This window comes from Diabrotica undecimpunctata, chromosome 6 (genome assembly GCF_040954645.1).
Source record: "Diabrotica undecimpunctata isolate CICGRU chromosome 6, icDiaUnde3, whole genome shotgun sequence".
NCBI lineage: Eukaryota > Metazoa > Arthropoda > Insecta > Coleoptera > Chrysomelidae > Diabrotica > Diabrotica undecimpunctata.
In genome coordinates, this window is record NC_092808.1 from 150,809,622 (window position 1) to 150,825,951 (window position 16,330).

Here is a 16,330-nt window from a genome sequence, read left to right on the forward strand (position 1 = left end):
GGAGACACGCCAGCGCATCTCCCTGTCGTAGCCCAACATACGTTTCAAATGCCTGTGATTGTTCGTCCTGTATTTCGACTTTGCAAATAACTTTACGCATTGTAGCCTTAACCAATCTTATCAGTTTATCGGGGATGTGGAATTCATCCATGGCTTCATACAATTTATGTCTTAGGACACTATCACAGGCCGATTTAAAATCTACGAATAGATGGTTTGTGTCGATATTGAATTCCTTTCGATTAACCCCGTATAATACGTCAAATACAAAACTAACTAAAAAAAACTAACCTATACTAAATTAAAATTTATAAATTTTTATGCTAAAATCCCACTGTCGGAAATGTTCGCGCCAATCCCCACCCTAACCCCCACCTAGGCCACGTCACCATCGACGGTATAAATGAACCGTTCCCTGGCCCCAGTCGTAGTAGTGAACTAGTGAGTGAACTAGAAGTGACTAGTGAGTGTAGTAGTGTCTGGGGTCTCGGGAGACTGAGACCTCGGAAGCCCTGAAGAAGACATCAGAGAGGATGTCGAAAGCTCGGCAAAATGGATATCGACGCGGTTCAACCCGGAAGACTGGTGAGTTTAATATTAATTTTGATAATAGTATTAATCTTAGCTCTAATTAAATGACTAGTGAGTGTAGTAGTGTCTGGGGTCTCGGGAGACTGAGACCTCGGAAGCCCTGAAGAAGACATCAGAGAGGATGTCGAAAGCTCGGCAAAATGGATATCGACGCGGTTCAACCCGGAAGACTGGTGAGTTTAATATTAATTTTGATAATAGTATTAATCTTAGCTCTAAGTTTAATTGTACTAACCGCGGAAATCTTTCCGAAATATATATACAAATATATATATATAAGAATTTGGTTGCACCCTTTTTAGCAAATTGTTTATAATTTTTCTTTGTTTTGTTTATTTAATATTTACGGTTTAGCTTTAGTAGTTATCATCACCTAATTTTTTTCCAACTCCACGTTTCGTATGCATAAAAGAGAGAAAATAACTAGACGGCAGTCAGATAAATCCCGTCATTACTATACCAATTTGTCTTTTAATTTTTTTTGAATATAAAACAAAATAAACTGTGATTGTAGCAGAACGTGTCATCGAAGCCCATATATGATAAAACTGTCCAATAGTTGCAAAATTTTACGTTAGCAAGTCAAATAATATACACTGTAGAATTTATCCAACAATCCCGTTTGCGTAACTTGATCGCCAAGAGTCCTATTGTGTAATGCGTATAGACAAAGCTACTTCATTACATCGGTGACTTACCCTGTACAATGTACAAACTTCATACACAATTCGAAACAAACTTGGAATATGCGCCTCTTATATATATAAAAAGGATTTTTACCAAAGCATGAAAATGTTAAAATACTGTGGCTATACTGTACTATAAGGTTGTCCTTGCAATCATCACCTAAGTGTTAATTTAGTCTTTTCAGGCGGTGGGACAGGTGCGAGTTTTCTAAGCACGTATTTTTTATTATTCATTGTGTTATTGTTGTCTTTATTTTTTCTTTATTTTAACGAATTGGAAGCGTATTTCTTATTGGTCGAGCTGTTGTATATATTTATTTTCACGAGTTGAGAAGTCAAAACCAAGCGCCGTGTAGATAGTACCGGTTTAAGTGGAATATTATCTATCACATCTGCATAAAAAGCGTCTACTTTAAATAGTTTTTCAACATTTGTTTATCGAAGTATTCTAAAATGAAGCCCACAGTTTGCTCTACGATAGTCATTTTAATGACAATTTTGAATGTATCAATTATTGCGCAAGAACAAAAGGTAAGTCAATTCAAATTTTTTATTAATATATTAAATTATAGTTATAAGATTTGTATCATCTTTTAAAGTTGTTGAACCTTCGCCGATAAATGGAGGCGTTATTGACAACTTGGCGTGATCAGATAAAATAGTCAAATATCATATCCAATACCGTAAATAAATATAGCAAATGAAGTAGTCAATTATTATACAGGGTGGTCCTTAAGTAATTGTACAAAAAGAAATCATAGATTCTACACTTTAAAATATTGCGATTTAAGTCAAATTGCTTAATAAAATTTTGATATTAAGAAAGAAACAGAGTGTTAAAGGGAAAATTAAAAATTTTAATTTTCACTATAACTTTCATGTTTGTGAACATTTATGTATAAAAATTCATAACTGGGTACTATTGATCATCAGAAATTATAATCTGATGCATACTTTAATGTAGCTGAAAGAGGGCGCCACATATGCCATATATGTGGCATACATTTGCACTTAACTTTTTTGTGATAAAAAATATTAAAGATACATTATTTTACCAAAAAAGGTATACTTCTTAATAACTTCAAAACTCAACAGTTTTCGAGATAATCGCATTTTACAAATCAACTACATAATTCAGATTTAACGCAATTACTCCAGGCAACGAAATAAAAATTAGACAAAAACATCAACACTTCTGAATTTTGGTTTAAAATGCCTTCAATAAAGTTAATAGTTAACGAAATATTAAATAAAATAAATATATTAGCAGGATAGAATAGTAGGATTTGACAAAATAACAGAATAATTGGATTTTACATCAAACATTTTACGTTTTGTATTAAATTCAAAGTCATAATCAAAATATTTTATTTATAAACCAAATTAAGAAATAGTTAAAATAAATAACACTAAACTTTTTGTCAAAGTAAGTGTTCGATATGTCCACCATTTTCTTTAATTCATTTGTCAATACATTCCATAAAAGATCGTCTCATATTAAATAGCATCATTGGTTTTAAAGAAACTGCTGCAGTATTTATAATAAGTATTATAAGTATAATATATAATAAACATAATATAAAGTATTCGTTTGGGAATTTTATGAATTAAATAATTATATTAATATCTCACCACATGACCAAGGAATATGACTACCACGAACAATCCATTGTTCAGGAAAGTTGTATTTAATTATGTTCTCACTGCACTTTTCTCTATAATGTGGTGGTGTCATCATCATCATCATCCAGCCTCAAGAGTCCACTGCTGAATATAGGCCTCTTCCTCATGTTTCCAACCCCGTCTATCTTGCGCCGCTCTCATCCAGTTTTTATTGAGTCTTCTTAAATCGTCAGTCCATCTTGTAGGTGGTCGACCGACGCTTCTCTTGTCTTCCCTTGGCCTCCATTCCAATAACCTCTTTGTCCATCGCCCATCTGTCATTCTGGCTATGTGTCCTGCCCATCTCCATTTTAGTCTGGCTATCTTCCGGATGATGTCAGTCACTCCGGTTCTTCTCCTGATGTCTTCGTTGGTTATTCTGTCTCGCAGAGTTATTCCTAACATGGACCGCTCCATTCTTCTCTGCGTGACTCTTAGTTTGGTAGCTGCTGCTTTTGTTAAGGTAAGTGTTTCTGCTCCGTACGTCAAGACTGGGAGGATGCAATGATCAAATACCTTTCTCTTTAGGCATGTGGGCAGCTCACTTTTAAAGGTTTCTCTCAGTTTTCCAAATGCTGCCCACCCAAGGCCGATTCTTCTCTTCAGTTCATGAGTCTGGTTATCCCTGCCAATCATAATTTCATGTCCCAGGTATTTATATCTATCTACGAGTTCTATTTCTTTCCCACCAATACTGATGTTCTGGTTGGGTACCAAATTGGTCATGATTTTTGTTTTCGAGATATTTATATTTAAACCTACACTTTCTGTAGCCACAACGAGTTCCTGTACCATCTCTTTTGCCATACCTAGTAGTGGTGTACCAATCAATAAAATTATTTTATAAAAAATGTAAATAAATCTCACCATTCAAATAACAAGGTAATTCGCATGTCCATAAAAAATAATTACAAATGGTACCAAACCATACGATATGCAATTTAAAATGAATTTTAAATAAACGTATGGTTTGGAACAATTATATATATATATATATATATATATATATATATATATATATATATATATATATATATATATATATAAGGTTCTTGAACTCCTAAGTGGAGCATAGAGCTTCAGTGAAAACGCGCCATCGGGTTCTATTTTGCGATAAGGCCTTCACCTCATTCCAAGACTTTCCTTGGCCTCTTATCTCGTCCATGATGGATCTTCTCCAAGTTTGTACTGGGCGACCTCTTTTTCTTTTCCCTTGGGGATTCCACTCTAGGGCAGTCTTTGCGATACTGCAACTATTTTTTCGGAGTGTGTGACCGATCCAACCCCACTTTCTGGACTTAATTTCATTTTGTACCCTCTTTTGTTCGGTCAGGTGTAGCAGATCGTCGTTTCTGATGGTGTTAGGCCAGAATATACGAACAATTCTTCGTAGACATTTGTTAACAAAGACCTGCAGTTTGTCTGTGAGGGTGTTTGTCACTTTCCAGGTTTCACATCCGTAGAGTAGAACAGACATGACATTTGATCGGAATATTCGGATCTTTGTCCTTGTAGTATACTCGCCAGATCTCCAAACAGGGTTGAGCGTGCTGAAAGCTTGTTGAGCTTTTCGTATCCTCATACGAATATCGTCTTCTGTACCTCCGTTTTCTGTTATGACACTTCCAAGATACGTAAAGTTTTCCACATTTTCAATCTGCATATTGTCGATAGTAAATAGCGTGTTGTTCCTTGCATTTATTCTCATGGACTTGGTTTTACTAATATTGATTTTCAAACCTGTTTTATTGGCTTCAGTGGAAAGTGTTTCCAATTGGTAAGCCAGATCTTGGAACCTTTGACCTAATAGACAGATATCGTCCGCGTATTCTAGATCGCTTAGGCGTTTATGGTTTGGAATAATTGGTAATTATTTTTTACGGACATGCGAATTACCTTGTAATTTGAATGGTGAGATTTATTTACATTTTTTATAAAATGATTTTATTTGATTTATTGAAAGAATTATTGTCATCAAACTTAAGACGAAATATGTGGTTTATGCAAGATGGTACACCACCACATTATAGAGAGAGGGCAGCGAGAACATACTTAAATACAACTTTCATCTCACATGTGGTGAGATATTAATATAATTACTTAATACATAAAAATCCCAAAACAATACTTATCATTATACCTATAATACTTATTATAAATACTGCAGCAGTTTCTTTAGAACCAATGATGCTATTTGATATGAGACGATCTTTTTTGGAATGTAATGACAAATGAGTTAAAGAAAATGGTGGACATATCGAACACTTACTTTGACAAAAAGTTTAATGTTATTTAGTTTAACTATTTCTTAATTTGGTTTATAAATAAAATATTTTGATTATGACTTTAATTTAATACAAAACGTTATATGGTTGATGTAAAATCCAATTATTGTGTTATTTTGTCAAATCCTATTATTCTATCCTGCTAATATATTTATTTTATTTAATATTTCGTTAACTATTAACTTTATTAAAGGCATTTTATACCAAAATTCAGAAGTATTGATGTTTTTGTCTAATTTTCTTTCGTTGTTTGGAGTAATTGCGTTAAATCTGAATTATGTAGTTGATTTGTAAAATGCGATTATCTCGAAAACTGTTGAGTTTTGAAGTTATTAACAAGTATACCTTTTTTTTGTTAAAATAATGTATCTATCAGCTACATTAAAGCATGCATCAAATTATAATTTATGATGTTCAATAGAACCCAGTTATGAATTTTGATAATATATATCATAAATATAAAAGTTATAGCGAAAATTAAAATTTTAAATTTCCACTTTAACACCCTGTATCTTTCTTAATATCAACATTTTATTAAAGCAATTTGGCTGAAATCGTAATATTTTAAAGTGTAGAATCTACGGTTTTTTTTTTGTACAATTACTTAAGGACCACCCTGTATAAATTATATAAGGGATCATGACAAATTTATTATGAAACATGAAAGACTAATTTACGACTTCTAAGCAATGGATTAACTATGCAAACGAAACAAAACATAATATTAAATGATATACACAATAGAAAATAAAAAAAGTTGATTACTGATTCGTTACTCCATTCTGATTTAAACATGTATGAAATGAGAGACCTGTACTAAAATTTTTAATCAAAATTAAATACATAATAAAAAAATCATTATATATTATTATCAACACGGCATTAAAAAGTGTCATTAACGTGGCATTAACAGTGTCTCGTTCTATTTGTAACTTTCTTAAGAAAGAACTTCACTTAGATCGGCAAACAAGAAAGGGATATGTACTTACATTACCTCAGATTGAGCGGTAAAACGAATCGACTGAACGTTGACCTTCTGTCAGTTGTTATTCAGCTCTAGGTCTTCTGCGGTGTTCTCAATAACCATATATTGCGATTTATCATAGTTAATTTCCAAACCCCAGCTTATAAATTTTTCATATCATCATCATTCTGGCTTTAGAACCCTGCGTTTCTCCTAGTCTCCTCAAGAATTTCTCTCCAGTCGTCCCTATCCATCGCCTTCCTCCGCCAAGCACGTATTCCCATATTTCTCACCTCAGACGTAATATGTTTTGTGATATCTGGTTCCTGGTATACTCGATAAAGTTCGAAGTTGTATCGTCTTCTCCACACTAAATTGTCATTCACTGCTCCATAGATTCGCCTTGGTACTTTTCTTCCGAAACATCCTAACATGTTTCCAAGGCATTCGTTAAAGTCCAGGTCTCTGAACCATATGTTAGGACTGGGCGTATTATTGTTTTGTAGAGTTTTATTTTTATATTTCTCGATATAATTGTGGAGTTAAGGAGGAGATTGAGCCCAAAATAGCATCTATTGGCCGTGCAAATTCTGCGGTTTATCCCTGCGGTGGTATAATTTTCAGTGTTAAGGAGCGCTCCTAGGTATATACATTCGTTCATTGCTTCGATGACGTCGTTTTCTATAACAAGTGGTCGTAGGATTTGTGGTTGCGTGCTTATTTTCATATACTTCGTTTTGTTTATTATTAAACCCATTTTTGTAGCTGATTCTTTTAATGCTACATATGCGTCTCGTACAGCATTTTCCGTTCTCCCAACAATGTTGATATCATCAGCATAGACAAGGATTTGCACTGCTTTATTATATATTGAACCAATGGCTGTGATTTGTGACATACGTATTACTTTTTCCGGAGCCAGATTGAACAGTATGTAGGACAAAGGGTCTCCCTGGCGCAGCCCGTTATTTGTTTTAAAAGGTTCAGACAAATCCCCCTGAATTCGTACTCTACATTCAACTTGTTCAAGAGTTAGTTTTGCTTAGTTTACCAACTGATTTGGTATTTATGTAGGTGTCATTTACTCCGTGATTTTCCATTGCTTTTCACAGGTTGTTGACTGGAACACTATGATAGGCCTCTCGAAAGTCCATGAATACAATGTGCAATTAAAGTTGAATGCTATTGTCTTTTCTATGAAATGTTCTACAGATATTATATTATCAGTACATGAGCGTCCGGGACGAAGACTGTTCTTCTGAAGTTTGCACCTTTTCCTCCATCATTTTTTTTAAACCAAAAGGTGGCATGACTATAATTATTGGGGTTGGAGCTTAAGTAACCTTTTTCCATTCCTTCGGTATTTTTCCATCAAATAAGCGTTTGTTAAATATTTGTTTTAATTCTTATATTGTAAGGTCAAAGGGGCATGTTTTAGAAATTCGGGTAGTTATATCTTCAGGGCCAGATGGTCTGTTATTTTTCCTTTTTAGCGCATTTCTTATTTTGCTTTCCGGTATATCTGCAACGTGTGTTTGCTTGTGTAGTTTTCTAATTTTTCTTCTTCTTTTTTTAGTTAAATCTAAGTATTCATTAAAAAAAGTATTGTAATTTACTTAGTTTTTTAAATTTCCCCACTTTATCCTTTTGTCGGTTTTGTTTTCCCATTGGACTTTTGTTATTACAATTGTTATTACAACGGGTCTTCCAACAGGGACTTCCGAACTTTGACAGTTGGTAGCGGCCATATTGTTGAAGCTACAGCTATCAAATTGGCTGTCATCGATTTCCATGGATGGATATAGTCTATATTATTAACATTCATTCTTTTTGCCTGAATTGGATAATATTACAAAATTATAAAGTTTACTACTTGATTTAATGGGAATACACCACAATTTTAATTGAAACTATTTTATAATTGACTCTTTAAATTCCACCTCAGAAATTGTTCTCAAAATACAGTTTTGTATTTGGCGCTAATAATATCCAGAGAGCATCCAGCATACGCATGGGGCCGCGCTTGATAGTAGAACTGGCAAAACTCCCACAGTAGATTAAGATTGTTATTATTATTATTGATAGTTTAGTCGTAATTATTTACTTTTTAGGTCAATGTCACCCTCTACTACGAAACGTTATGTCCTTATGCAAAAAAATTTGTGGTAAGCCAATTGCATCCAACGTTAGAAGAACACTTATCAAAATATGTCAATTTGGAAATAATTCCATACGGAAAAGCTAAGGTAAGTACTAGACTCATGAGTTACTAGGAGATTTTTCTGTATCAATTTAGTTTCTCGTTTAACTTTTGTTTTACAAATATTCTACTTGATTTCTCTATTATCTTCTACTTCTTTCTATCTCTCTGCTTCGTTCCATGTTAAGTTACTTTATTCTAGTTTCTTTTCTATTTTTTTTATCAATGTGATATTAGACTTACAATCCTTCTTTTTCTCTGGTGTCTAGTAATAGTTGTTATTGACTTATTTAATGTGTTCCTTAATGTATACTGCCTACTAATTAAAAATAATTAATAATTAATTAAATAATTAATAAAAAATAATAAAAAATAATAAAAAAAAATAATAAAAAAAATAATTAATATAAATAATAATAATTAAATAATAAATAATATAATAAATAATTAAAAATAATAATGTATAATCCTACTAATTAAAAAGAAAAGTACTTTAAAAGTAAAAAAAGCAGCCGGACCCTTTCGATTTACAGAGCTATGTTCAGAGCTATGTTCAAATTAAAAAAATACCACTATAAAAAAGGGATCTCATTGTTTAAATAGAGGAACAAATTTTTTCATCAAAATTTAAAAAAGTTCAGATTAGTTAAATTACCCATCTATCTGGAGAGAGCTGAGGCGATATGTAGTACTTAAATTAAAGTACTTAATTAAAATTTAAAAAATTACAGTACTAAACTAAAGCACTTTTTTTGTTTCTATGTATATTTTGTGTTAGTATTTTTGCTTTTTCTTGGTTTATTTTTAGTTTGGTTATGACTTCCAATCTGGAAGTTTTGTTTTGAATATATTGCCTGTTTGAGGTGTAAGTCCCCTAGTTTGTCGATTGCATTCTACTGTATGCTTCTATCTATGCATCGCATTCTTCAATCTATGAATACTATAAACAGTGCTAATGCAAGCAACAAACACCCCTGTCGCTCTTTTTTTTTTTAATATTTATTTGTTTTCTTGTATGAAAACTTATATATATTTAGGGATTCTACAGTATTCACTGCCTTCCCTCGCTCAACCGTTTCCATCTCTCTCTGTTGTTCCATTCTCCATCGTTTAGTCCTCTCTTACTCATGGCGTCGTCTACTTCGTTCCTCCAGGATTTTCGGGGTCGTCCTCTTTTCCTCCTTCCTATGGGGCTCCATTCGGTTATTCTTTTTATCCATCTGCTGTCGCTAGCTCTTCTTACATGTCCATACCACTTTAGTCTTTTTTGTTCTATATATGTTAGTATGTCTGTTTCTATTGATGTTCTTTGCTTTATTTCGTCATTACTTCTCCTATCCATTCTTGTTACTCTGCAGCATCTTCGCAGGCATTCCATCTCTGTTGCTATTATCTTACTGCTATTTTTCTTGTTTATGATCCAATTTTCGGCCCCATATGTCATAATACTTCGCACTAATGTTTTATAAATCTGCGTTTTTGTCTTCATATTTAGGTGTCTATCCCACCATACTGAGTTAAGTTGTCGGATTGCCGTTCTTGTTTGTCCTAATCTTTGTGTAATTTCTTCCTCTGTTGTTGCCTTTTTCGTGATTATAAACCCCAGGTATTTGAATTTATCCTTTCCTTTCTTCATCATGTAGCTGAGGTCGTCTTGGTCTTGTGCAATCACTACTTGATCGTCTGCAAAACTTAACGTATATAGGTATTCGTTCCGTACCGGTACTCCCATGCCTTCGCATTTTCTTTTCCATGTAGTCAAGGCTTTCTCTAAGTATGTTTTGAATAGGGTTGGAGATGTGGAACAACCCTGCAGGAGCCCTTTTGTTGTATGAAAACTTCCTTCTCTTTTCCCATCCTTCTCAACACCGCGACATTCGTGACTCGATTCATCCAGCTTATTTTCAATTTTCTCTAGATCCCTAGTTCAAAGGCCTCTCCCCATCTATTCGTAATGTCCTCCTTTGTAATTTCCTAGCATCTAAGCAGTCTTATTTTTAAAATCATGTAATGTCTGAGCTACAGAATACCTCTTTCTTCATGTATTGCTCAGGTGTCTTTTTATGCTGAGATAAGCCACTTTCTTACAAATATCTACTATTCTGTCAACCATTTGATGTAGATCTTCCAAGCATTCAGCTATTAGGATAGTGACATCTGCAAATAATGTATTGTTGACGGGTCAAGCATTTAATTTTAAACCTGTCGTTAGTTCTTCCAAAACTTTTTTTATGGAAGCGTCTGCTGTAAACCGGTCATACTTCAGCCAGTTGGCGCATTGTAAATATTCCATTCCCTCAGGATTCTGGAAACCTATACCAGCTTGTACAGGTCTAGGGGATGGGTGCATATATCTTTGGAGTCATTCGGTAGTCTCCAAAAAGTTTTTGCCGCTTGCGATCTCATGACTAGCAGTTATACAAGTTTATCAGCTCTATCATTGTTGTGTATTCCTCTGTGACCTGGAACCCACACTAGTCTAACACTTGTTCTTTTTTGACGATCATGTCTGCTTGACGATCACGTCTTCCTCATAATAGATAGTAACGGTGTTCTCCCAAGATCTCGTTTTACCCTGTGATTTTGCCGGCACTTCCGCATTGGTTTTATGTGTATTTGGTGCGGTCCATGCCACAGCAGCTATTTTTGCCTCTCTCTTGATCCTTTTTGTTGTGCACCACGAAATGTTTTTTGATAACTGGTTCAGAGTATGTTCTTCTCGGAATATTGTCTGGCTGAATATTTGGGGCGGAGACAAAATCCGTGACTGGAGTCGCCTCTCTGGCCGTTCCCGTTGTATTTATATTTATATCATCAATAAGTCACTGATTTCTGAGTGTTCTTTTCTTTCTTATCATCTTTGTTCCATGAGTTAAAAGGAAATGCTCTCAGGCACGGCAGCGCTCCATTAACATGCTCATGACATGACATGACTATAATTCCCAGAGTTCGCCACTTGTCTGTGTCACGCTCACTTTCGAAAGTTCTTTCACATGTGTGTAGGAATGCATCTTTTAAACTTTCGCATTTTCTGTTCTCTGGTTCTTTGATTTATCGGGTGACCTCATCTTTTAGGGTGGGTTTTTTTAGTTACTTATATTTTATTTTTTACATACTTTAGACGAGAGCTTTTTAAGCTTAAAATTAAATCTTGTAATTAAAGAATTGTGGTAAAACCTTATATCAGCTTCAGAATAAGCTTTAATTGATATTATGGAACTCTCCTATCTATTCTTGTTTAACTATTAGATGGCTAAAATATTGGATGATAGTTAATAGAGATTCTTTAATTTTAATTTTTATTTTATTACAATGAACTGCTTCTGCTAGCAGTGTTTTTATTAAATGTATAAAAATACGAGTAAGAATAATAAAATAATACACTAGCGGACCAAATCGACATCGAGTTTTTTAAATGAAATTTTTATTTTGCGAGAAAAATTAAGAGATCAATACAAACAATATAAGCAAGAATATACATAACATTCATCAATAATAATGCAAGTTAAAAAAAAAAGTGATTATGGAAGTCGACCTCAAAACCGGAATGCAATTTTTAGTTCATCAAATGTCGACATGGATATCATTTAGCAGTTAATTTTGCATGCTGATCACGAATCCGGTGTCAGATTTGCTCTATCTTGAAGTTTTATGCGCGTTTCGGGTCACTTCCGGTGTCGGATCGCAACCGGAAGTACATATTTAGATTCGTCTCGACGAGACCTTTCGATCCATATATACATTGTGGGGTCTAAAACTTAAAGTAAATTTTAACTTCCGGTCATCTCAAAACCGGAAGTGAATTTTTGTACCAAAAGTATATCTTGACAATCTCATACGTAATACTAATAATATTCCGAAAAAATATTTTAATTATCTAATATGGTTTTTGAGTAAAGTGGTGGACAAGAAAAGGGCTTAGCGTTTTAGTATATAAGATAATTTTGGAACCAACTTATCCAGCTATGAAAATATAAACTGGAATACAATGGATAACTACTTCCTTATACAGTTGACTGGAAGTACCGTCAAAAGCGTAATTCGAACGATTTCGACACTTTACGAACACTATTTTAATATAACTGATCAGCTAAAGGTAGTTTTCAAATAATCACAATGATGAAGTAAAATGTTAACTGACATAAATGCAGTAAACTATCAAATAAAGTAAATTGACGCATTCCACTATAATACAGCAACAAAAGAGAAAATTCCACATATTTTAAAGACATATTATATTAAGTGGGGCTAATAAATAATATGACTGATGCAGTAAAACATTTTATTTTGATCTCGTACATAATAATTACTTATCATCACCTTCAATGCACACCTTTCCTATATACTTACAATGCTCCACACGCATTTTCCATTGCAGTAAGTCTTCTTTTGTCAGGGCGGGCGGGCTTCGCAACTACACAGAACTCAAATATTGTTCGTTTAAATGCAAATTTCACCTTAAAAGGTGAAGGAGTCGAAATATTGCACGGCGTAAGATCTGTTCAATGAGGTGAATGGTCCAACAGTAGTGTGCTTGATTTGCCCCCACTTTTTGCATATTTAATTTGTTATCTAAAATTTGCCTAATGCAATATGTCAATTTTTACAGTTGCATTAATCAACCAAATCCTTGGTCGGATCGAACCGACGATTTCAATATGTCATCCGTTTTTGGTATGGACGTGAGTCATCTTCCATTCATCTTGAACATACTTAAATTACTTAAAACTTGTGCACACCATAAATACTCATTGCCATAAACTTCTTCTGTCCAGTTTCATGTGAATTTTATTAAAAATTTGTAATCTACTGTCTCACTTAATATTTTTGCGGCGATACTCACAAATAACTCTAATTAAAACGAACGCTACGTTTATACGGATTTATTTATAGAGGCGAGAGTTATGGCATTCCAAAGAACATTCACGTTTAGTAGTTATTGCTCGCTGTCGTTTCGCGCACGCCTACTTCGCTCGTAGCAGCGTCAGTCACGTTATTTAATAGTACATTAACTTTAAAAATTAATCAATTTCAGACTATTTATGATGGTGACAAGATCACGTTCACCTGCCAGCACGGACCCAGCGAATGTTACGGTAATCAAATCCTAGGCTGTGCCCAAATCCTGATAGATTCCGGAGCCAATTCGCCAAATCTTGGTTACAATACGAAGTTTTTAGAGTTTGTCTACTGTCTGTCAGATAAGATAAAATCTAAAGCTACCAAGTCTGAAGTTGATGAAGTGGTTGACAGGTGTGCTAGTTCGGAATCGATTGGAGTGACAGCTGAGCAACTAAAACAATGTTCTACCAGCAAGATTGGTAAGTAAATAATTTATGTTTATCTTTGTAGTTTATTATATCTATTTTCGAGGGTAGACCGCTTTCTGTCTTCTGGCAAGTCCATCCACCTGTAACTGACTTGACTAAGTCAGCACCTCATTCTTCTAGTTCTTTTGTACTGATAGATCTGCAACAAAATATGTTTTCGCTCCACTTATTAATTGTCTACCGAATGTTGTGTCTTAGTAATTTTAATTTGGATTCTGCTACTTTTTCCTTATGCTCATATCTTTCATCTCATCATTAATAAAGTAATAAATCGAATACATTCCTTCATATTTTTTTCTTTTAAATGTATGTGCAACATTTGTCTTCTTCTAGCTCTGTAGATATTGACCAATTTATCCACATTCTTCTTTATTAGGTAATCTAGATGGTAATCAGAAAATCTCGCTTATAAGGATCCTAATAAGGAAGTAACTCAAAAAAACTCACTACAAAAGATGAGGTCACGCGATAAATCAAACAAGAACTCGCTAAAATAGAAATCGTAGTGATGACAGAACAGAAAATGAGAAAGTCTAAAAGACGCATTACCAGACAAATGTGAAACTACTTTTGAAAGTAAGCATGACAAAGAGAACTGGCAAACTGTGGGGGATTATAGTCTTAGTACAGTAATGGAGCACTGCCGTGCCTGACAATACTTTGTTCCCACTCGTGATGACAACGAGATGTTAAGAGAAAAAAAAGATCGCTCAGACGAGGGCATAGCAATGAGTGACTTATTTATATAAATAAAAACACAACGGGAACGACCATAAAGGCGACTTCAGTCGCTCAGCGAAACGATGTTCCGAGAAGAACAGACTCTGAACTAGTTAAAAAAACCGGATGGTTTTAAAAAAAACATCAGGAGGTGTTTTGAACCAAAAAAACACCCCCTGAACCTTAACAAAAGAGGATGAAGAGAGGCAAAAATGACTGCTATGAAATCCACATAAAATCAATTCGGGGTACAGTCATCTCCTTTATTTGGTCCGACCATCGTATTGGGGATCTTCCTCTGAATCTTTTACCCGCTACGTTATCTTCAACTATCATTCGCTCCATGCCTTCTCTTCTTCTAGTTATATGTCCAAAATATCTCAGTATATTTTGGTTGATAGTTGTGATGAGTCTAGTTTTTATGTTAAGTTCTGCTAGAATTGAGTTATTTGTGCGATGGACGGTCCTCCATGGTATGCGCAACATTCTACGGTAGACCCACATTTCAGAGATATCTTTACTCTCCCCCAAAGTGTCACTAAAAAATCAAGGAACTCTAACGAGCAGACTAGGTAACATAGCAATGATCAGCTGCCATTCTGATACTCAACTAAATCATGCTCATGCAGACCTAACCATCAACAAACTACAGGTGTCACACATAGTATGATGGTCACTCCCTAGTGAGCCTCACATGCGAGAAGAATGATAATGAAACATGGGTGTCACCTGATACCAGTAGTCCGTAGTTTCAACTTGCTATATTTTTGTATTAAATTTTGCTAATTTTAGCATTTTTGGAGATCTATTTGATATATTTTTTGTAATAAAGAATAGTAACCACATCATTACAAAATACATTTAATATGATTTGATTTGTATTTTTAGGAATTCAGCAAATGGTACACAATGGAAAACTAACGGATAAATTTCAAAATCCTCTAAAACACATGCCAACGATAGTTATTAACGGAAATTTTGTACCAGAAGAGAGCAGCCAAGCTCAAGAGAATTTATTGAAACTTTTGTGTTCGAAAATATCCGGAGAAAAACCAGACGGGTGCAAAAAATGATCATACCTACTAATACTTTAATATTATAATAAGTTTGTAATAGACAGTAAAATTTTTCTTTGAATTTCTGGAAAATAAACTCTTAATTGAATCAAATTAACCATATTGGTCTTCTATACTTTTGTAACCTAACATAACCTTACATAACATAATTTCAGATCAACTTTTCTGTCAAGTTGATCAAGTCTGATTAAGTGGAAATATGTTTTGAGTTTTTTATTAAGTAGAAAATAAACTTTGAGTAGAAAGACAGAATATGTTATGACGAATGACATTTGATGGAGAAGTAACGATATTACAATTAAAAAAACTTTTTTTATTATGTGTTCTTTGTAATTGCCATCTTCATACATAGAGGAATTCTTTATGGAGAGGTAAGTTCTAAGAGAGAGTAAGAATTTTTTTAACGTAATGGATATTCCTGGTTTTGCATTGAAAAAACTACTTCATTGTTAGTCTACACTATTTAGGCACACATAAATGTACGAAGGCTGCCACAAGACAAATCCCGTCCATGTAAAAAAAGCAAACTGTTAACTGAGCTCATCTTTCACTGATCCAGTACACCTAACATACTGATGAGAAATTATGCCTCCGTTTTTTACTTGTCATCGATAAGAGTAAGTAATGTAATAGGCAAATCTTTAAAAATCTTTCATGTGGACTGTGGACACCTCAACATCTATAAAATTAAACTCAGAATCGATTCACGTGCATTAACTCAAGTACTCGACATACGCAGAGGTAAAACTTGAATGGATTCCATTCAAGTTTCGTAATATGAGCACTCACTCCATTCCGTGATAATATCCGGCTTGT

General features: G+C 34.0%; 2 protein-coding genes across 2 annotated transcripts in view; one reads left to right on the forward strand and one right to left on the reverse strand.

The window, feature by feature from the left end:
• The window catches only part of LOC140444101 (ATP-dependent RNA helicase DDX24), a 36,555-nt gene that overhangs the window by 8,708 nt on the left and 11,517 nt on the right, over positions 1–16,330 (reverse strand). The gene's annotated exons all lie outside the window — the stretch shown is intronic.
• On the forward strand, positions 1,399–15,612 carry LOC140444102 (GILT-like protein 1). Its single transcript, XM_072535762.1, has 4 exons — positions 1,399–1,808; positions 8,300–8,434; positions 13,424–13,709; positions 15,327–15,612. Exons 1-4 carry the CDS (start codon positions 1,731–1,733, stop codon positions 15,509–15,511), a joined length of 684 nt encoding a protein of 227 aa, XP_072391863.1. The 5' UTR covers positions 1,399–1,730; the 3' UTR covers positions 15,512–15,612.